This window comes from Bos taurus, chromosome 7 (genome assembly GCF_002263795.3).
Source record: "Bos taurus isolate L1 Dominette 01449 registration number 42190680 breed Hereford chromosome 7, ARS-UCD2.0, whole genome shotgun sequence".
NCBI lineage: Eukaryota > Metazoa > Chordata > Mammalia > Artiodactyla > Bovidae > Bos > Bos taurus.
In genome coordinates, this window is record NC_037334.1 from 106,535,906 (window position 1) to 106,558,359 (window position 22,454).

Genomic DNA, 22,454 nt, shown 5'->3' on the forward strand with positions numbered 1-22,454 from the left:
TCATGGGATTCTCCAGGCAAGAACACTGGAGTGGGTTGCCATTTCCTTCTCCAGGGGGTCTTCTCAACCTGAAGGTCGAACCCGGGTCTCCTGTATTGCAGGCTGATTCTTTACCAACGGAGCTACAAGGGAAGCCCTTAAATAAGGCCTACTATAAAGCAAGACAGTCTGAATTGAAGATTGAGGACTCAGTGAAACAGATCAGCAAGGCATACAGGGAAACATCATCAACTCGGATCTTAGAGCCTGTGATCATGTATTTAGGGAGAAAACTGACTGAAAAAAAAAATGTGTTAAAAAGTGTGGGAAAAAAAAGAGTTTCCCTTAGAAAGCAGATATTGCAGATACTGTAATCTGGACAGATTTAAACTAAAAACATTATATATATTCTTTCTTAATGACTCAGAAATACTGTTTTTAAAGATCTGGGTGTAAAAGGGAGTGCTAACTATAAACTAAAACTTACCTAACCTTAATGAAGATAAAAACTAGTTGGAAATATCACACGTCTCTGAAAATAGTATAATGAAAAGATACTGAAATTCCAATTCCTAACAATAATAGACTGGCTGGCTATTCTCCAATTCATGACATTTTACTTTTGGGGCTCCAAATGAATTAATATTTTGTAAAGCTTTACATTTTAAAACTAAAACTGGATACAGCCCATATACTAAAGTTCTGTTCCTAAGGCGGACTTTCTACCACCTGCCTAAAAATATCTGATGGAAAAGAAGCCTGTTGCCAAAGTCCACATATCTCCCCCATTAAACAGAGGTAAGCCATATCCTCAGAAACCATATTTCAAGCCCACAGGATACTCATGAACTAAAATAATGAATGATAATGCCTCGTTCTCTGCATTAATATTAAAGAAAAGAGAAAATAGAAAACTTTATAGCCACCATCAGCTCTCTGGACCATAAATCTCAAGTTTTGAGAATTGCTTCCCAAAAGTGTAGAGAGCAGGGGATGAGTTGTGAGAGAGCTTTGGAGCCTAGAGATATTTTTCAGCAAGCCAGCAAAGCACTGACACAAATTCCTACATATCTCTGGCTGTGAAAAGTCTCATTTGTGGTGATTTATATTTCCTCATAAAGAACTCTGTAGATAATATAAGCCTGCTGTGAGGCTGTCTGACAACTTTCAAACCAAGAGTTACACGACCATTCTGTTAAAATAGAGCACGAACAGATGAGTGGGAAAATCTGTAGAAATAGTATTTCTTCTGAACGGAAGGCCAGAATGCTGTTCTTCCAGCACGCCCCATGTTGAGTCACCTTTCACTCTGTGTGCATGCCTCATGGAGAATATTTTGGTAGTCTATAGGAGGAAATGCTTTTTTTTTTCCTGAAGATTGACTATGCGTTTGGTGTGTGCATGCTTGTGCAATTTACAACAAATGACACTTAGACACCAGCACACTGGAGTTCAGCTGCCTTAATAAGTTACTAAGGGAAACACAGAGAATAGCATGCTGACAACCCAAAGTCAATGGGGTATAAACACTGTTATTCCAAGTGTCACTGGCGCGTTATTTCCATTTCTCCCGGCGTCTGCTCTGTGTAACACTGCACATACACACGATACAGCAGCTCATTAAACTGTTTTCAGTTAACTCAGAAACCAAATTAGTACATTACATGTTTATAAGGCCGAGAATTAGCGCTTCCCTGTGAAATTACACAATTAATCAGGTGCGTTATTTCTCGGAGAGGCGGCCACTTCTGACATTTAGGGATTAGAAAGAATAATCCTTTCATCCATTTCCACATCAGCATTTAGTCTCAGTGGGGTAAAAGGAAGCAAAAGGTGACATAATTCCTTCCTCCCCTTTAGGAGGTTAAAACGCGACATGTCCCACCCCCCCCCCCCGCCCACCCCGCTCCATCTCGTAATGTAGCATTTCAAGTTCTCAAAAGAAGCACAAATTATTTTGTTTTTGAGCTTCTTATCTGAATGACGCAGTCTTTGAAAAATTCAAGCAATGAGAAGAATTCTTATGAGTCTCCTGCTTCTTATGGCTGATCCCGTGAATTGCCACCAAGCCCCAATTATTCAAGAGCTTTTAAGGCTCCCTCTGCGAACTTTAAAAACGGTCCCAAAGTCAAAATCTATTAAGCAGTGATGTCTGCCCCAGTTTCCTTTTTCACTAACCCAGCACCAATTTCTCTGATTCTCTTTAACAGGATCTCATCCTTCAGTCATTTAATAGGGCATACGTTTCTTTTTAAAATTCTCCCCACTTAGTCAAGTGACACTGCCAAGAATTTTAAAAATAATAAAGTGCTGTTAAATATCCTTTGTTGCTATTAATTGCCTCCTGCACCCTGGGTTTCACTCAGACCAGGTGAAACAAGCCAGGGGAAGGCTCTACGCTCCAGCCATCCGTGAGCGGACACCCAGCATTCTTGCTTGTTCAGAAGGTTAACCTGGCAACAAACAACATTTTCATAAGAGAAACTTATAATTAAATCAGAGGAATATCCGGAAGTCCCTAAATATCCTGTTTTAGGTTCTTTATTTAACCTTCATTTAAGAGCCCTTGAAAGCCATTCAAGCTTTCCTAAAAGATGGCTAGGGACAACTTTAAACAGACACAATTCTCTAAAGTCATTCCTTAAATAAAAAGGTGCATTTTTGCAGGTTCACTGAAGACCTCTGGAAGTGTAAAAGGGAATATAATGACTATCTTCAGACAGAAGTCTGATATAATCCCAGACAAACTTCTAGTGTCTAAGTGGGGGGAAATGGTTTCATTTGTACATTAAAAATTTTTTTAAACCTAAGAAAAATCCCTAAATTCTAGCAACTAAGATATACTCTGTATCTATATCTGAGCAATTATTATTTGATGTCTGTGCCATATTCATTATCTTCCACTTTAGAAAATCTTAAAATTTGTCAATTTCCTAACACTACCCTTAACTTCCTTCCCTGTTAAAATAAATATGCCTCATGAATGCCATTATCCGAGCCACAAAATTAAAAAAAATTCAGGAGATGAATTAGTATTTGCCCATAGTCCTGGAAACTTCTGTCATAAGCCCCTTGAATCTCAGCTGAAGTATGTGCTAGAACCTTTAATGCTAAAATAAGACCGGTAATCAAAAACATTTTTCAATAATAAAAGCAGAAGTGCACACAGACACACACTGACACTGAAGCAAGTGCTGAGCTGCTCACTTTAAGAAAGGACACTGTCCTTACAGGTCACCCCCCATCCAAGAGCAAAAGACTACAAAAGACGGGAAAAGATTACTTCCTGCTTTGATCAATGTGCCATTCTGACACTCTTCTGTTTCAATAAGAACAACTCGAAAGAAAGGCAGATTCATGCGAACTGTCAAGACCAAAATAATTCTTAATGTAGATTACTAAAGTAAGCTGCTGGAAAACCAGACCTCTAAAGAGGGATGAAGACTTCCTTAGGCATATGTAATCCTGGCGTAGTATTCCTTCACAGTCTACTGCATGGACTTAAAATGTGAATTTTTACAAGGTGTTTGTGAGGTTTTCTTTTATTAAACTAAAATGTCAAACAGGGTTCTTCAGCTTGCTGTAACTTTTCAAAGGGTGCAAAATCTGTTGAACATTGATTAAAGTCATCCTTTTGGTAGTCAACTGGTCTTTAAAAAATTTGTTTTAATCGAACCTTGGAAGTAAGATTGACTCTGATAAAAACTATTATTATATACCCATTTTACAGATGAGGAAAGTGAGGCTTGGTGAGGTTAAGTTACCCAAAGTTACACAGCAATTAAGAATATAGAAGAGGGATTGGAGCCCAAGGGTACATTCACTAGAGTCTATGCTATTTCTTTTTTTTTAAGCCATGATCCACCCTCTCCTTTGATGTATTATATACCCCCTCCTTTGGTATAATCCCCAGCATATGAACAAAACAACTTACTAGGAAAGTAGGGAACTGCTGCAGTGGGCATAGCAAAACCTAATGCTTCTAATTTATCTCCTTTTCTCAAACAATAGCATCTAAGAGAAAATTTAATCACTTTTTTGTTTTATTTGGTTTACTGCTGCAGTATTTATTCATTAAACAATAATCAACACTTTTATGTGCTGCTTTCTACTATTTTTGACTTAAAATATACAGGTTTAAATCAATATTATGGTTCAACAGATTTTCCACATTATGGTGAGCTTGCCTGATTTTAGAAACACTTGTGGAAGAAATGGCACTCTGAGTTCCAAACAGCTCACCTGTAAATAAGCTTTTGGAACATTTCCAGTTGGCAAGTGAAGCACTTTCTCTATGTTAGTATTCTCTGGATTGACTGAATATTGCTACACCTCGTAAAGGACAGTCTGTAACTATCTTGTACAATCAAATGATTTCTGAAACTTATCTTGATCATCTCAATAAGATATCTCTTCAGAATTTAGGTTTCTTTTTTTTTTTGTCAGTTTAAAAAAACTGTATAGTACATATTAAAATTACTTCACAGCTTAAGACTATAAACTTTTAATTAAAGAACATAAAGCAGAGAACTAGCAGCTAACCACATGCATTCAAGTATGGATTTAAGAATGATGCTCATAATAACATAAATGGCCCTCATGATTTTCTAATTAAATATATAGAGAAGGCAATGGCACCCCACTCCAGTACTCTTGCTGGAAAATCCCATGGATGGAGGAGCCTGGAGGGCTGCAGTCCATGGGGTCGCTGAGGGTCAGACACGACTGAGTGACTCCACTTTCACACATTGGAGAAGGAAATGGCAACCCACTCCAGTGTTCTTGCCTGGAGAATCCCAAGGATGCGGGAGCCTGGTGGGCTGCCATCTATGGGGTTGCACAGAGTCGGACACGACTGACCCGACTTAGCAGTATATATATATGTATACCAAAAAGACCTGAGCAGACAGCTTCAGCTCCATGAAAGTTCTTTTCACTGATGAGATTTTCCAGCTCCATACTTCTATCATCATATCAGTTATAAAGGAGTAAAGCTAAAGCATCATGTGTATTCAAGTTTACTTGCCAATAAGCTTAGGAAAAGTGTTGCCTAATAATGTCTCAGAAACTTCTGGTTTCCATCTGAGTGCTTTGACTATGCACTGTCTTTCCTGCACGTATCTTCTTTTGAAGGAGATCAGCTATACGTTGCTGCTGCTGTGTCGCTTCAGTCGTGTCCGACTCTGTGCAACCCAATAGACGGCAGCCCACCAGGCTCCGCCGTCCCTGGGATTCTCCAGGCAAGAACACTGGAGTGGGTTGCCATTTCCTTCTCCAATGCATGAAAGTGAAAAGTGAAAGTGAAGTTGCTCAGTCGTGTCCGACTCTACTGCAGCCCACCAGGCTCCTTTGTCCATGGGATTTTCTAGGCAAGAGTACTGGAGTAGGGTGCCATTGCCTTCTCTGCAGCTATACGTTAGATATGGCAAATGCTAGAATTCTGTGCCTTTTTAGTATCATTTTTTAAAAAGTGGTATCTATTTTCCTTATTGTAGGTCTCTCACTGACTTCCCTCATAGCTCAGTTGGTAAAGAATCTGCCTGTGATACAAGAGACCCGGGTTTGATTCCTGGGCTGGGAAGATCCCCTGGAGGAGGAAATGGCAACCCAGTCCAGTATTCTTGCCTGGAGAATCCCATGGACAGAGGAGCCTGGTGGGCTACAGTCCATGGGGTCACAAAAGTCAGACACGACTGAGCGACTGAACCACCAGGTCTCTCATTAAAAATCACTCACCTCCTGAATCAAGTGTGCAATCATGATTCAGTCTGGACGCTGAACATTGAGTGGATTTAAGAAGTATTTCTTTGAAAGTACAACTTTTCTGGCTTCTGAAGTTATTGTATTAAAAAGGTCAACCACTTGGAAAGATACAGTTGAAATATCATTTGGAGATGGAAGAGTATGCTTTGGAGAGCTGAAAATGTAGAAATGTGTTTAAAATGTATCTTGTACTTCCCAATTTGGGGTTCCAGTAGAATTTATAAAGGAAGATTCTCTAAACACTAGTGCTAATCATTTCTAATCCTTTAAAAATACAATATAAAGTATATTTTTCTCTTTAAGACCTTAAGCATATTAAGACCTAGGGCTTTCTCTCTTCACTTCCTTTTAGTTGTTTATTCACTTAGTTTCTTCTCAGATCAGCTACTTCTCATTAGCATGAACTTTTTCCCAGTTATGTCACTTTTCTGTGCCTCAGTTTCTTCACGGGTAAAATGGCAAATAAGAACAGGACCGCACAGTGCTGGTTCTGAGACCTCTGCAGCGTCTGCAACCATGCCTGAAACATGAAGTGCTGTGTGAACACCAGTGAGCCTTGTTTACTGATCACCTACTACATACCAAACAATACGACAGATGACATACAGCAGAAATGGCCACGAACAAACGGCCATAAACATGCACTGTGATAAGTGCTTGAGGGAAGATAGAGCAGCGTGAGTGGAGACACTGATACGGACATCATCTTCATACGGAGAAGTCAGAATAGCCTCTCGGACACCTCTTTTGACCCAACCTAAAGCAAGTGAGGGGCTTCCCTGTGGCTCTGAGCTTAAGAATCCGCCTGCCAGCGCGGAGACACAGGTTTGACCCCTGGGTCAGGAAGACCCCCTGGAGAAGGAAATGGCAAGCCTCTCCAGTATTCTTGCCTGGAGAATCCCATGGACAGAGGAGGCTGGTGGGCTACAGTCCATAGGTCACAAAGAGTTGGACACGACTGAGCGACTGAGCAACAGCAACAACAAAGTCAGTGAGAGCAAGGGAGGCTGCCTGGGCGGAAGAGAGCCTCCAACAGGAGGGGGTAGAGGCCCACGATCCTGAGCTCGGGGCGCTGGACAGGGAAGCGGAACCGGGGACAGGGCGGCCGGAACACAGACAACAGGCAGAGCCGGCAGCAGGAGAAGTCCAGACGCCGCGGTGCGGAGAGGACTCGCCTTGGAGGACTCGTGTGCCAGGTGTGGACTTTGGGTTTTGTCTTGGTCAGACAGGAAGTCACTGGAGCGCTTTAACAGTGCAGTGATGTGGCGCGCATGCGCGCGCGCACGCACGCGTACGTGTGTGTGTGTACCGGTGCAGTGATGTGGCTGGTGTATGTGTGTGTAACAGTGCAGTGATGTGATGTGTGTATGTGTGTGTGTGTGTGTGTGTGTAATAGTGCAGTGATGTGGAGGGTGTGTGTGTGTGTACCGGTGCAGTGATGTGATGTGTGTATGTGTGCATGTGTAAAATAGCGCAGTGATGTGGAGGGTGTGTGTGTGTGTGTGTGTGTGTGTGTGTGTTGTGTGTGTGTCTACCAGTGCAGTGATGTGGCTGGTGTATGTGTGTGTGACAGTGCAGTGATGTGATGTGTGTGTGTGTGTGTGTGTATAATAGTGCAGTGATGTGGAGGGTGTGTGTGTGTGTGTGTGTGTGGTGTAAACAAACAGGAGCCTGCTGCACTAGTCAAGACCACACACCACGCGGCTCGGACCGGGTGGCTGAGGTAGATCTAGTTCAGTAATTCTAGTCTGCGGTTCCACTCCTTCTTTCCCCTAAAAATACCCCTTTCACTAGCATTCACTGAACACCTACTAAGTAAGGCTTTGCACTAGGCCATTTTACCAATGTTGAGTCCACCCTAGTGCACAGACCCTATGATACATTAACGCTCCAAGGAAGTTTTCATCAAGCCTCCTGGTGAAAGTGAAAGAGGAGAGTGAAAAACCTGGCTTAAAACTCAACATTCAGAAAACTAAGATCATGGCATCAGGTCCCATCACTTCATGACAAATAGACGGGGAAACAGTGGAAACAGTGGCTGACTTTATTTTGGGGGGCTCCAAAATCATTCAGATGCTGACTGCAGCCATGAAATTAAAAGATGCTTGCTCCTTGAAGAAAAGTTATGACCAACCTAGACGGCATATTAAAAACAAAGACATCACTTTGCCAACAAAGATGCATCTACTCAAAGTCATGGTTTTTCCAGTGACCATGCATGGATGTGAGAGTTGGAGTATAAAGAAAGCTGAGAGCTAAAGAATTGATGCTTTTGAACTGTGGTGTTGGAGACTCTTGAGAGTCCCTTGGACTGCAATAAGATCCAACCAGTCCATCCTAAAGGAGATCAGTCCTGGGTGTTCATTGGAAGGACTGATGCTGAAGCTGGTCACCTGATGGGAAGAACTGACTCATTGGAAAAGACCCTGATGCTGGGAAAGATTGAAGGTGGGAGGAGAAGGGGATGACAGAGGATGAGATGGTTGGATGGCATCACTGACTCAATGGACATGAGTTTGAGTGAACTCCGGGAGTTGGTGATGGACAGGGAGGCCTGGCGTGCTGTGGTCCACAGGGTCACAAAGAGTCAGACACGACTGAGCGGTTGAACTGAACTGAAGGAAGTTTAAATCATGTATCACAGCCTCTTTATTTTACAGATGTGGAATTAAAAATCTAGAGAGATTAGATGATTTGCCCAAGATTATATACCTAGTTAGGTCAAGACAAGGATTCAGTACTCAGTTTTCCTCACTTTATCAAAGAGGACATTCAAAATCAGCGGTTCTATTGACTCATGAAAATAACCTACACGGTCTTATTTATTCCCCTTCGCCTGGTCTGATTTAGAAATAGCCACACAAAACTTCTTTCAAACATGTCCTCATGGTTAATGCTTATGAGAATCATTTCTAAAGGGAGTGTTTTTGAAGTTTCTAAAATAACTCTTTGCCTTAGGAAGTCTATATAAAAGACTATTGGCATCATCTATTGATGGGCAGTTCTGCAAATCTATAGATAAACTGATAGAAAAAACTGACCTTCTCTATTCTAGTGTGTCAAACTCTTCCCAAAATCCCTCCTGTAGATTAAAAACAGTAATTGTCCAATTGAGGAGACAGGCTTCGTTTACCTGACCAGTTATTGGTGATTCCAACAACTTAGTAGAGACTGCCCGTTCCCATGGAAAGGAAGCTGTGGTGCAGTTGTTCTTAGGACAAATAAAGGATCTAGACCCGTGAAGGGTATTTTTATTTTTAACCTAAACAGGAAACTCCGTGAGATATTTCCCACTACAGTATTTTCTTAAATTTGTATAACTTAGAGAAATTAAGAAGGAAATAAAGCAGAACTTGATAAGAACACTCCGATTTGTGTCCTGAATCGAAGTTGTGGGTGGATTTCCTGTTATGAAATATTCCTCTCCCCCTGCCCCCGCCCCAGTCCAAACTTGACCTGAATCTTGGGCTTCTGCAGTTACCTCTGAGCTTGAACCTTCCTCCAGCAGCCTGCAGCGGGACTGCCAAAACACTGTATAGCTTGCGTTTTTCTTTTGGAAAACTTGGAAGGGATTTTAAGGCCTTGAGGAGCTGAAATACGCCCCCGGCCTAGTAAGGACATTTTATAAAGATGACAAGTGGGCAGTCAGACTGGCTCCTGAGATCAGCAGTTAGAGCCCCTTGTAAGGTAATAAGTGTGAAAAGAGCCGTTTCCCAATCATCGTGTTCATTCCACGCATATTAGGAGACAGGAAAATTCAACCAAGGGCCAATCTTCCCCTAAGAATCCTTTAGTTTAATTACGACCACAGTATATGAAACATTTGCAAGAAATCCACTTTCAGCAGTGAAAGGAAGGGAGGAAACCCTTTCCTACTAAAAAGACAGGGAAGGAAGCACTTCTGGTTCTAAAACCTGGTTGAAAATTCAATTTAACCAACGACCAGGCCACTGCACCTCTTGTAAATGAACATCTTTTTGCTGCTAATTTTGTGCTATTTTACCTTTCATTTTTAAAAAAGTAATTCAGGTTAAACTCAGCTGAAGAGCAAAGAAGCTCTTGATATTTTGAAGCATTTTGAACAATTACTTTGACAGGAGCCCTTGACAGTTAAATGACTCCGTTAAATGAATGTTATAGAAGACACATAATGATTTTTAGTGAAATATTGAATTTAACCACAAATGAGGAAAAACCAGTCATAAGCACCACGGGTGTATTTGAATAATAACATCTTGCTTATGAACCTCAGTGGATTCTGTAATTTCTAATAATCATGCAATCAGCCATTTAGCTGTTGAGTATGTCTCCCATCTTAGTGTTCTCTATTCATTTTTGCTTTTTGCTTTTGTTGGCTAATCTAAGAAACCGTATGAAAATTTTGAACCCGGCAATAGCTCCCTTTTGCATCAGCATGATATTTTAGAGTTGGGCGATTAATGAGTTGCTGTCCCACAACTGAAGTCTTCCTTTTTCCTCTTTCTCATTTGCTGAATGAGATTCTTTCACAAAGGAAAAAAATCAGCAAGAGGCAAGAGCCCGCGGCCTGAGGACATGTGGCTTCACTGTGTGCTGGCCTGTCCTCCATCTGTGGGACTCAATATTCCTTTTCTTATTTTATGGGTTGAATGTGAGATAACGATCAAGACTTTTACATGTTTTCTCATGACTAACGACTGAAGTATGTACTGAAATAATAAAACTGGTACTGTTCAATTTCCTCTTTAAATTCAACTGCAATATAAGTGAGAGTGCCCTTGTGATGGGGAAATCCGGCTTATTAAAAAACTCTGTTTTCTGGAGAAGAAGAGGAGCTAGAAATCCTTGTAGGTTTAAAAAGTGTGGGTGAGGCGCTGGTTGCGGGGGAGGACACTGGGGTTGAAGCAGTGAGTCAGAAAACCAGGAACATTTTGTTCTTTATCTCGTCTGCAGTGACAAGCAGCTCAGCACGCAGGGAGGCCCTGCCTGGCTCAGCACTTCCTGATCATCCCAAGCAGGTGAGGCCCCGCCTCCCCTGGTTCCCACGGCTCCCGGCACTCACCGGCCTTCAGCACTTTTCCGTTTCCACTTTCACTGCCGGCTTACAAGTCTGTTCCCCATGAGACAGTGGCTCTTTGAGGAAAGAGTGTCTTTTAATTTTGCACACCATCCCCCTCACCAAATTTCTTAGCCATGATAAAGCTGGTCAGCACACGTCCTTTAGACCGAAGTACCCTGAACATTTATTACCTTCAGCTGACAGAACACTTGGGCAAGCCCAGATACCTTAAATATCTCATCCACCTGCAATGCGGGAGACCTGGGTTCAATCCCTGGGTTGGGAAGATCTCCTGGAGAAGGGAATAGTTACCCACTCTGGTATTCCAGCCTGGAGAATGCCATGGACTATACAGTCCATGGGGTCCCAAAGTGTTGGACATGACTGAGCGACTCGCACTAAGTATCTGATATAGTTAAAGTCAAGTCCAGGCACACAGCAAGATGCCTGACTTAGGTATTCCTACAACCCTGCTAACTCAAGCATGGTCCATGGACCAAAGCAGTATCACCGGAAGCTTTCCAAACACCACATCACGGGTCCCACCAAAGACCCCCTGAATCAGAATCTGCCTGATAGCAAGATTCCGAGGTGACCTGTGCACAGTGAGGCTTGACAAGTGTTAATATGACCAGTATGTAGCCTCAAGACACAACGGTGTGTGGGATGGCGGACAATACAGGCCACGGCCACGTGATTAATACAGAGGTCTGCGGGGAAAGTTTTAGAGGTCTCTCAGGACAGAGTCTCTTAACACTCACAGCTTACTTATACCAGCTCCCTGGGAACCCTTTCTAGATACTTCTTCACGCTCTTTCCTGTTTAAAGGCACAGCTGCTCTTAATAATTGTCTTTTCTCCTTGGTGCAAAGAGAGAATCTATCGTCAGCGTGCCAACGTGTGCAGGAGCTTTGGCTTCCTCCCTGAACATGTGATGATTGAAAGGATATTGGTGACACCTGAATAAGAGATCCGATGACTTCAAGCTGTGTAAATTGAATTATTTCCTTTAATTTTTCTTTCAGGAATCTCTTTTTCTTTTCCTGAGCTTTGGGGAAGTCCCAGCACTTTTCATTTAAAAGAAACACAGGTCAGCAGTGGTTCACTGAACAGGCTGACATGCAGCTTCGCACAGGGAGAGGCGCTGTGCCTTAATCTAATTTGTGCTCCCAATTTCCAGCTAATGTATCAAGGGGTCCTGGTGTATGCATTTACAAGGGGACATCCGTAAGGCAGAGTCCAGCTCTCTGCAATTCTCTGAAACATGGCTTAAAAAAAAAAAAAAATTAGTCTGGCTTCTTGTAGCTGCCCCCTAACACACACACAAAAATCGCTGTGTACTCACAGATGTAGAAGTATTCCCGGCCTGGTCTGAATTCGAATCCTAGAGAAAAGGGTGTGAAGAGCTGGAACTTTTCAGAGAACTTGAGCGGTCCATTTGGAGAGTGAGGCCGGTTACACTCCCACCTCTTGAACCCTTTGGACGTGTGGTCGCAGGCACTGTAGCCGTCAAAGTTCACCATGTAGAGGACGTAGCGCTCCGTCTTGTCTTCTGGGACAGAGTCCTCGTAGTGAGGACAGAAGACGTCCAGGTAGTCGTTGATGCAGACGTCGATGTGGTAGTCACCCCTCTGGAACCTGTGGGGACAAGAAAGCGATGCGGTTATTCAGGGAGGAAAGGCTTCCTGCTTGGAATCAGTGGTTGAAGGCTCCAATCATGCTCAGGTTAAAAAGATTTATTACAGCAAGTGTTTATTTGGGGCCATATGATTTGAGGAAGAATTAATGCTTTTGAACTGTGGTGTTGGAGAAGACACTTGAGAGTCCCTTGGACTGCAAGGAGATCCAACCAGTCCATCCTAAAGGAGATCAGTCCTGAATGAATGTTCATTGGAAGGACTGATGCTGAAGCTGGTCACCTGATGGGAAGAACTGACTCATTGGAAAAGACCCTGATGCTGGGAAAGATTGAAGGCAGGAGGAGAAGGGGATGACAGAGGATGAGATGGTTGGATGGCATCACCGACTCGATGGACATGAGTTTGGGTAAACTCCGGGAGTTGGTGATGGACAGGGAGGCCTGGCGTGCTGCAGTCCATGGGGTCGAAAAGAGTCAGACACGACTGAGTGACTCAACTGAACTGAACTGATGATTCGAGGCATAGTTTGACATGTTGCTGTTCCAAATCTTAAGTACAGCGAGCCATTCTTCAGAGGAATTGTACTGTATTTATTCCAAATACCTTGCCAGTGGAGCACCTTTCACTTTCACTTTAAGTATTAAAGGTACTGATAGACTGTTTTCCTTTCTTTGTTAAAATCACATATATATTGAAGAAAACTTTTCATATTTCTAAAGCAGTGTTTCATTTAATAAACGTTTTTGAATAATTTAAAGAATAAATGGTATTTGTTATAACTGAGAGCCTTCTTCATTTCCTATGCAAAATGTGGAAAATGAGAGGGATAAAATTGAGAGAATTAGAATCATAAAGTTTAAAAGTTGAAAATTAAATTCCTAGAACACTTCTACTTCAGAGGCAAATTAAACCCAAAGGCATAATAATGAAGCAATGAGCCACTAAACTAGACCCAGAATGGAGACTCTGGATCCGAGTTAGGTGTCTCTCTTGGAAAATCTGCTTTGTCACAAACTTGTTTTAGCCACTCTCTGTTTTGATGCCCTGCCCCTTTCCCTATTAAATTGAAGCCATGTAAGTCAAATGACTTTTCCCCTTATTTCTTTCAGCTTCACAGGCTGTGTTCTAAAAGGGCTGGACCGAGAAGCAGGGAAAGGAACAAGTCAAATGCAAAGAGCAAAACCACAGCCGCCCCATCCTGAAAGAGTTAAAAGGTATGCTCACACACACATCACCGCACACACCCCCGTGTCTGCTTCAATTCTTATCTTAGAAAAGTTTTGCTTATTCGTTTTAACTAAAGTGCCTTTCGCCATCAACTGAACAGCTTTTCCCAGGACCCAATGGTGTGTGAAACAGGAATTGTTATGTACGCAACTTTCTAAAATCAGGGTGGAAAAGGCCACAAAAGCCCTTTGTTTCTAGCTGGTGAGGAAATTCTTCTCTGAGCCCTTGGAGGGTCATGATAAAACTACGTTACCACTGAAATACAGCGCCCATAGAGTCATACAATCTTCACGTCAGTCTCAGGGAGAACACTTCCCAGCAACGGTGAGCTAGTCTCTTCCATTTTCGGACATCGCTAGATGTTAGCAAGTTTCTCCGTATATTGAGCATAAATCTCCCTCTGTGTGATTTCCATCCAGGGGTTCTACTGCTGCTGCCTGAGACTGCAGAGAGCAAGTCTCATTCCTCTTTCGTCAGGTAGTCCATAAACCACCCGGAGACGTCAGCTGTGTCTCTGGACCCTGCTTTCTCCAGACTTGAAAATCCTTTGTTCATTTCTGATAGAATTTCCAGACTCCTCCTCATTCTAGCATTTTGACCCTCTTCACGGCTTTTAGTTTGCCACTGTTTTCCTTAAAATGTGGCCCCCAAACATATCGAGGACCTCTGACAGGTTGTGGTGAATGCTGGTACCTTTGCTCTGGATGCTAAATATTCATCGACAAAGTCGAGATTCCTTCTGAAACACCACTGTGCTAACAGCGGTAGAGCTACTTATTTTGAGTGAGCAGAACAGGATTTAAGGACTTGCTCTGCTGCTGACTGAGCAGGAGCGTCGTAAGCCATCCTGAGCCTCAGTTTCCTCACGTGTTAAGTAGAATAATAACGAGAATCCACCTTGCTGACCTCACACGCCTGCTTCAGACCTCGGACGAGGAAAGGTATCAAAAGTACATGTGCATAAAAGGCATCATTACTATTAACAGGACAGATTAAAATGGGTAGATAACAAACTATTGCTTTTTAAACAGTGGCAGTTAGCGCATAAAGCAGAAATAAAAATAATCCCCGGGTTTCCCTTTTTAAAAATCCTGGAAGAAAGGATGTCATGTAAAAATCCTAAATTCTATCCTCAAATATCAAATGGTCCTCAGAAACTCCACTTTCTCGATGCTTTTGAAAAGCAGCATGCGGATGTCTGCAAGAGAAATAAGGGAAGGTGGCCAGATCACTTTTCCGTAAGGGGGTCTCAAGGTACATAACCATTTGTAAAAACCAAGGACCCCTCGGAAGGACTTATTTCCTTATATTTACAGTGATCACGAAGGCACGTTTACTTTTTTCCTCATTACCGGCAGACAACGATTTGTCAAGATGCAAGGAAGGCCTGCGCTGCTTTTAAAAGGTTTTTGAACATCAAGGTAACATCACTGCCAAAGTACAAAGAAAAGACACCGCAACATTCAGATAAAAGGGAGCTCCGCCGTGAATCACCGGCACTGGGTGCGCGCTGACAGACCTGGCTCGGGGCCCGACAAGCGCCGCGGCAGAAGGCAATGCCCAGAGGCACTTTATATTATTATATTATTATTATAGATTTTAAAGACATTCAAGGGGGAAGTTGTTCCGTTCCCCAAGACGTGCCGCTCATCTTAGCTTCTACCAGCCCTCGACCCGGCTTAGAGGTGAAAAGGAAAAGCATTGCCATGGCCCGCACCCACTGTGTGACTGCTTTATTCTACCAATTGGCAGGTTTTCCTGCCTCAAATTTAGCTACCTTTTCTAACTTTTATCCTTGTTAATTCTTCTATAATTTTGATAAACAAACCATGAGACCGAATACCCACTTTACACTGGGTTGACCAGTTATCCTTTTCTGGAGATAATTTACTTTGTGTGGGGTGTTAAGTGAATCACTCTGGAGCTAGTTTTATTTTTTCTTACCTATTTTTTCAAGATGTTTCTTTTTTTCCCCCTGTTTTATTATTCTTTTTTTTTGAAATTTAAGTATTTTAGTTTTATGGCCACATAGCATATGGGATCTTAGTTCTCCCACAAGGAGTCGAATCTGCTCCCCATCGTTGGAAGTGCGCAGTCTTAACCAATGGACCATCAGGGACGTCCCTGGAGCTGGTTTTTAAATATGAGAGTATCTCAGCAGTTAGTACGGATATCCTTCTGTGCATATGACAAAGAAACGATTATGATTTACCAAAGAATCAACCTACACTTCTGTTTCACATATTGAATTTGCATAAATTAGTTTACTAATGTAAATTTCAAAGAATGGACATTGTGAAGATAAAAATAATGACAAACTGGAACTCATAAAAGGCATCTGTATGGTGCAGCTAAGTACAAAACAAAGGAAGGTTCAGAGTTAGTCCAATACTTTCCCAATTATACTCTTCAACTACAAAGTGGCACTGAATCATTCTTTTCTGGCCTTACTGTGAAGAAGCCCACGTGTATGGCTAATATTATTGAGTGGTTATTACATTACACTCATTGTCTCAATGTAATCTCCATCACAATTGCACAGAACAGACACAGCCAGTGCACTGAGTCAGAGATGAGGAAACCGAGATTACGAAGTCACGCAGCATGCCTAACATCACAGGAACAAACAGGGCGGAGGCAGCATTCAAACCCAAGCAGTCTGACCTCAGAACTGAGACTTGATTGCTAAAGTCAAGTTCTCAAGTCTTCTCTGAATGTTGCCAGAGGAATGATTCTCGCTCTGCACGGGGTTTCAGTTCTCTCCTTCATTCAGTGATACAACAAACATTTGTCGTGTCCAGAATCTGCTAGCCTATGGCTTTACATATGTTGTCCCGTGAAATCCTTATTGGGTAGTTACAATTAGTTTCATTACACCAACGAGAAAATGACATTCAGAGAAGCTGTGATCCACTGCGTTGTTCAGTCGCTCAGTCATGTCTGACTCTTCGTGACCCCGTGGACTGCAGCACGCCAGGCCTCCCTGTCCATCACCAAGTCCCAGAGCTTGCTCAAACTCATGTCCATTAATTCAGTGATGCCATCCAACCATCTCACCCTCTGTCGTCCCCTTCTCCACCTGCCCTCAATCTTTCCCAGCATCAGGGTCTTTTCCAATGAGTCAGTTCTTCACATCAGGTGGCCAGTGTATTGGAGTTTCAGCTTCAGCATCAGTCCTTCCAATGAACACTCAGGACTGATTGATCTCCTTTAGGATGGACTGGTTGGATCTCCTTGCAGTCCAAGGGACTCTCAAAAGTCTTTTCCAACACCACAGTTCAAAAGCATCAATTCTTAAGCTCTCATTCTTCTTTATTTAAATTCCGCCCCCAACGCCGCCAGGAAACAAGTAGCAGAGTTAGAATTTCACCCCTAGCCTGAGGGGCTCTGAAGCAGGTAACTTCTGTCCTAACCATAATGGCCTGAATTACTGGCTATAATTCCCCTCGTCCTGTTTAGACTGATCTTCTAGGAGGGGCTGCTACAAGGGGCCAAGCCCTGCTCTCTTTCTCCCTAGGTTGATCCCAGACTCCTGCAGGGAAAGCTGAAGGGTGCATCAGTGTCTGAATAAGTCCCAGATCACAAGGTTAGCTCCGGACTTCCGCACATCCTCCCAGTCTTTCACAGGGATGAAGTGTTGTTAGGCTCTGTAGCCATTCACATAAACAGAACTTTTTTCCATCAGGAAACTCCTTTCAGGAGCTTTAGTTTATGTTAAATGAGCAGAGTCACCTCTAGGAAGCATGATTACACATGCCAATATTTACAAATTTCATGGGAAGCCCGCCACTGCTTGAACACATTTTTAAGTTTCTGGGACATTTTCTTATAAATGTCTCCTCTTTAACTCCTAGTCTTTAATTCCATCCCTTAGACTTGTGGTTCTCTACCTCTGAAACCACTGCATGTTATGAATTGTTAAGAATTCCTGGCTGCATACAACAGGCCAACAGTAATTACAATACGATCCGTCCTAAATTACCACGGTGGTTTACAATGTGAAAGGATGCATGGTTGCCACCCTTAGAAAAGTGATTGTGTTTGAGTGAAATGATTACTGCTCTGGCTCTGTTCTGATGACACAAGTCCCAGGTGCCGGGAGGCATCTCGTGGGCGTAGAGTTACGGCCCCTGTCCTCCACCGGGCTGCGTGGCTACTGAGGTCAGTGTTCCGTGTAATACACAGCAGTGTGTATATTTTGTTAGGACAAGAACACACTGTACACATTTGTCAAAATTTGGCAGTAGACTGGTTGAGAATGTCATCTATATTGTGAAAGGATCATTTTAGTTAATGAAGAAGAATAAAATTCAGCGTGGCAACTAATTCTTTGTAATCAATTCACCTACTAAAACGAATTCTGCAATTCATGATCGTTTTGATGACCTAGAGGCTGCCTGGAGGGTTGGGTAAAAAAAAAAAAATACAGTTTTGGGGCTACTGACAGCAAAAATAACAATGAAAGGTTATTTCATTGTTCGAGCTACAAAAGTCTCTATGCAGACAAGTGTGTTTGTCTTATTTTTCCTTCAGTGTTCACTTGATGGCATTTCACAGTTAAACACAGTTTTTGTGATACATTTAAACTACTGAAAATATCTATCTCCTTATTTAACCTGTCTGGAGAAAGGGAATTGCAGCTTGAGTCTTGGAATTCAGATGAAATCAGGACCACAGAGGTGAAGTTAAGAGTTGACAGGCTGTCTTTTCTCTTAGTTAACAACAATGTACCACCAGGTTTCTGCTGAAAAAAGGACCCAAACACTGTTTGATGACCACAGGTAACCTGATAGGTGGGGTTCTGCTCCCAACTAAATAATTTCAAACGTGGGTCACTCTGCGGGGGACGCCTGGTACCTGCCCACTGCAGGCCTTGACCTCGAGCAGACGTTCTCAGCTTACACTGACCTTGGTTCCTCTTGGCTCCGCCAAGGAGCCATCACCTAGTTTCCTGTCTCAGTGGGTGGTTTTGCACATCCTTGCCCTTCCTTCCTCCTCTCCCACCATCTGCGCTCGTGGGGCGGACACTGAGAGCCGGGAGGCTGCGTCCACAGGACGCGCAGTGGGTGCTCTGGGCTCAGGCTGCAGAGAAGCGGCAGCGTCGCGGCCTCCGAGGTCACCTGCAGCCACTTGCCCCTGCAGTGCTCCTCCTCTCATGCCATCTTCCTTTGCTAAAGCCCAAACATACTTCATTTTCAGTAGCTGGAAAAGAAAGGGTATGGGGTACATTTAAAATGTTCTAAATTGGCCTTTAGCATATGTTGCTGGCGCAGCAGAGAGCCTGCTTCCAGGGAAATATGTACCAAGGTATTTTATCAAGCAGTTCCTGAGTGAAGTTTCTTCACTCCATAAATAGAGAAACAGCGTTACTGAAAGGAGACAGGGTGGCTGTTAGAGGTTAGGAAGCTGTGAGGCACTTTCATCCCCATCTCGTGGAATGTTCTAACGGACTCAGTGATGAAAATGTTATTTTTCATGAGCTGGATAGTTGATGATTACATTTTAAATGTATTTTAATCTGTCCAGGCAGTGATTGTCTTAATATTCCTATTTGAATCGGACTACAGTGTCACTTCTTTAATTACGGGGCAACTTAACATATTACATTCTGAAATTGAAATGTAAAAGAAGGATATGATTTATGGTCAAAGATTAGGCAAATTTATCAGCTCAGGGTTCCTCCCAAATTTTAAACTAAATCTAGAGTGACTATGTCTTGACAGCACAGCCTTTCAATTCTATTATGGATTTAATTTGAGAATAAGATGTCTCTTTTTAACCAGAAGAATTTCTCATCTGTCCTGAAGGGCCTAATGGGCTCAGCAACAGACATGGGGTTTGGTTATCAATATGTTTTGGGAGGAGATGGGCAGGACGCGTTCTCTGTTGCATAACATGCCTCTTCCTGTCTCCTTCTGTTACTCCTTTCAGCACAGAATGCCAGCCTTATGGCTTTCAGTTCCTAAAGCTGAAGACGTTCTTTTTTTGTTTTCCCGCAGAGGTTAAAGTGAGAAATATAAACAGCAAATCAGACTTGGGGTGGATAAATCATGTTCACATCACTGGGAGCTAAAGAAATTTGCTTTGCTGATTTTAAATGTTTCTTCTTTCACACAGGCTGAAACATGCCAGTCTTTCAAATGTATTGGTCACTGACCTTCCTTTTTAGTTCTGAGATATCAGAGTCATAAACAGTTGTACCGATACCAGGCCAGTTGTTGAGGCTGAATGAGATACAGTACACAATGACCGAAATCCATCATTCCAGGCAGCCTAATCCCGCTCTTTCAGGCTCTAGAACATAACAAGAAGGACTAAAATCCTCACAAAACTGAAGATTTACAAGTTAAAAGAAGACCCAGTCGAGGATGAATTTCAGATACATCTTCTACATATTCTTGTGCAGTTGAAAGGCTGTAGGCCACAGCACACACTCTCACTCAACGAAGCATACAACTCTGACAAAATATTTAGAACCCAGAGCCAACTCCTAGCTCTGCTTATCCATTAATGAAAATTCCAATGACGTTCTTACACACGCAAGCTGGAAGAAAAAAAATAAATGTTTCAGTAATCATGAATTCTGCAGCGTGAGAGCTTTGTCTTCAGTTCAGTAGCTGTTGGTGATAAGAATAAGACGTAATTTTCTTGGCCAGATATTTAGAATTTATTAGTGGCTTAGTATACTAACCTGTCCCTTTTCTTCTCTGTGTGTGTGCTTTAAAAGCCAGTCATTTAAAAACCCCTCAATTAACGCTAATTACTCATCTCAAATAGATGGACCGAAGTCTCAAATGTCTTGTGCTTGTTGCTTTTCTAGTACAAGTCACTTCGGGCTGCATGCCTTTTTAAAATTGGAATCTCCCAGATGGAGTACCTGTTTCAAATACAAGGCCCACAAATGTTCTGTCCTCCAGTGTTTTAACTTGTTTGGAGTTTGTCTTATTAGCTTGACTGAGGAGCTCCAAAGGAAACAAAGCATTAAATTGGCAGAGCCTAAACAAGACTTTCTTTCAGGAAGGGACCCAGAGCTTTGGGTGACAGTCTAATTGCCTCTAAGCCCCCAAAGAGGCCTCGGGCTTGAAGTAAGAATGTGTCGACATCAACAGGCTAAATCAGCCAAAGAATTAAGCAGGCAGAGTCCCACAGACCTGACACGTCGCAGACCACTGCAAATGGTTTTCTAAAAGGGATTAAAATAAAATAAAGAATTATCGTCTGGCAATCGGTGTGTGACCTCACGGAGGTCACTTCCACCACGCAAAACGGGCTCCTTCTTGACTCCTACTGGTCAGGAGCTTCCAGACCAAGCTGCCCTTCACGTCCAAAGTTATCCAGAGTCTATGGGGTGTCGAGCACATGGAACGAAGCAGCTGCCACACACACCCAGATCCGAAAACAGATGCAGGAAGTCTGTTACCAGGTTGTCCAGCCACCGTCCTGGGAGAACAAGGGCCCAACAAACGGACTCTGTTCAGGGCATAAGGGGGCAGCGAGTCAGTCACACCATTCAGCTGCCCAGCAAACAGCGTGCACACACACGGCCCTTTTGTATCCTACAAGGATGGACTTACCCAGCCCAATTTCAGGCCCTTCCTAGTTTCAAAATTAAGAACAATAACCAAAGAGCCACAGTTAATGTCCTTCCTACTAACCAGCTCAAATAATGATTTCATGGTCCTTACCTACTGCTGTACAAGCAGTAAAGAAATATTTATATTATTCCTTACCTACTGCTGTATAAGCAGAAAAATTAATATTTGTATTAAAGCTTGATGATAACCTATTAGAATCATTACCACCTAACTCTGAAATATGGCCTGACTTTTCCAAAAAACTGGGGTGGGGTGTCCAAGATCTACATGGCGTGGAGCTAATCTCTATTAGTTTATTATTAAATGAACAAACACAAGCTGGAAGAAAGAGAATAAATGTTCTATGGCTTTTTTTTTATGTTTGGTCGTCACTGGACCAGGGTAAGCTAGAACCTTGCAAAGCTAGGGCACGATAGTGATACTAGAGCTTTATACAAAGCTTCAGGGTGCAAAGCAGAAATTGTTGCTGTTTCCATGCAAATCGGCACATGAGACGGTAGCTACTGTCACTTGGTGTGGTTAGGACCTTGTGGGCAGTTGGATACAAATCTGGAGAGACGGAGGTGATCTGGAGTGGTTAGGAAGTAGGCGGTAAGTAGTCAGAGAAAATACTGAGTGCATTCAAGGTAAATGCATAGATGTAGGAAAACAACAACAACAACAGCCCTGGCATAGCACTTGGGGAACCACCCACTCGACGGACGTGAGTCTGAGTAAAGTGCGGGAGACGCTGATGGACAAGCAGGCCTGGCGTGCTGCGGTCCGTGGGGTCGCCAAGAGTCAGACACCACTGAGCGGCTGAACTGAACTGAGCGCTGAGAGCAGATCACCAGGACTACTATGACTCTAGGTATTTTTATGGGGGCTTCCATTCTTTACATAGAGTGTTCCTTGAAGGTGATTCTGGAGTTTACTCATCTTTGTATCCCCAATGCTCATCATGGTGTCTGTACATAGACGTGACTTGAGGGACATCCCAGACAGGAAATCATAGCTGATGGACATTAGAAGCAACACTTAGAAGCAGACCAAACTTTGCGAAGTGCCCAAGAACCTCCTTCTGTGTTCTGGACCCCAGTATCAAATGTTGATAAGAGCCAAATAATACGACAGACAAAGGTCAAGACCAGGAAACGAAATAACAGCCAAAGGCAGAAAGGAAAATGATAATCAGGCCTGTTGTTCAAGCAACGCTAGAGAATCACGCCTAGCC

The 22,454-nt window shown here is 42.8% G+C and overlaps 1 protein-coding gene across 2 annotated transcripts in view; it reads right to left on the reverse strand.

Moving 5' to 3' along the window:
* The window catches only part of EFNA5 (ephrin A5), a 290,410-nt gene that overhangs the window by 40,032 nt on the left and 227,924 nt on the right, over positions 1–22,454 (reverse strand). For both annotated transcript variants that reach the window (XM_024994616.2, NM_001076432.1), the window contains 1 exon segment: positions 12,125–12,417. In XM_024994616.2, coding sequence (XP_024850384.1) covers positions 12,125–12,417 — 293 coding nt within the window.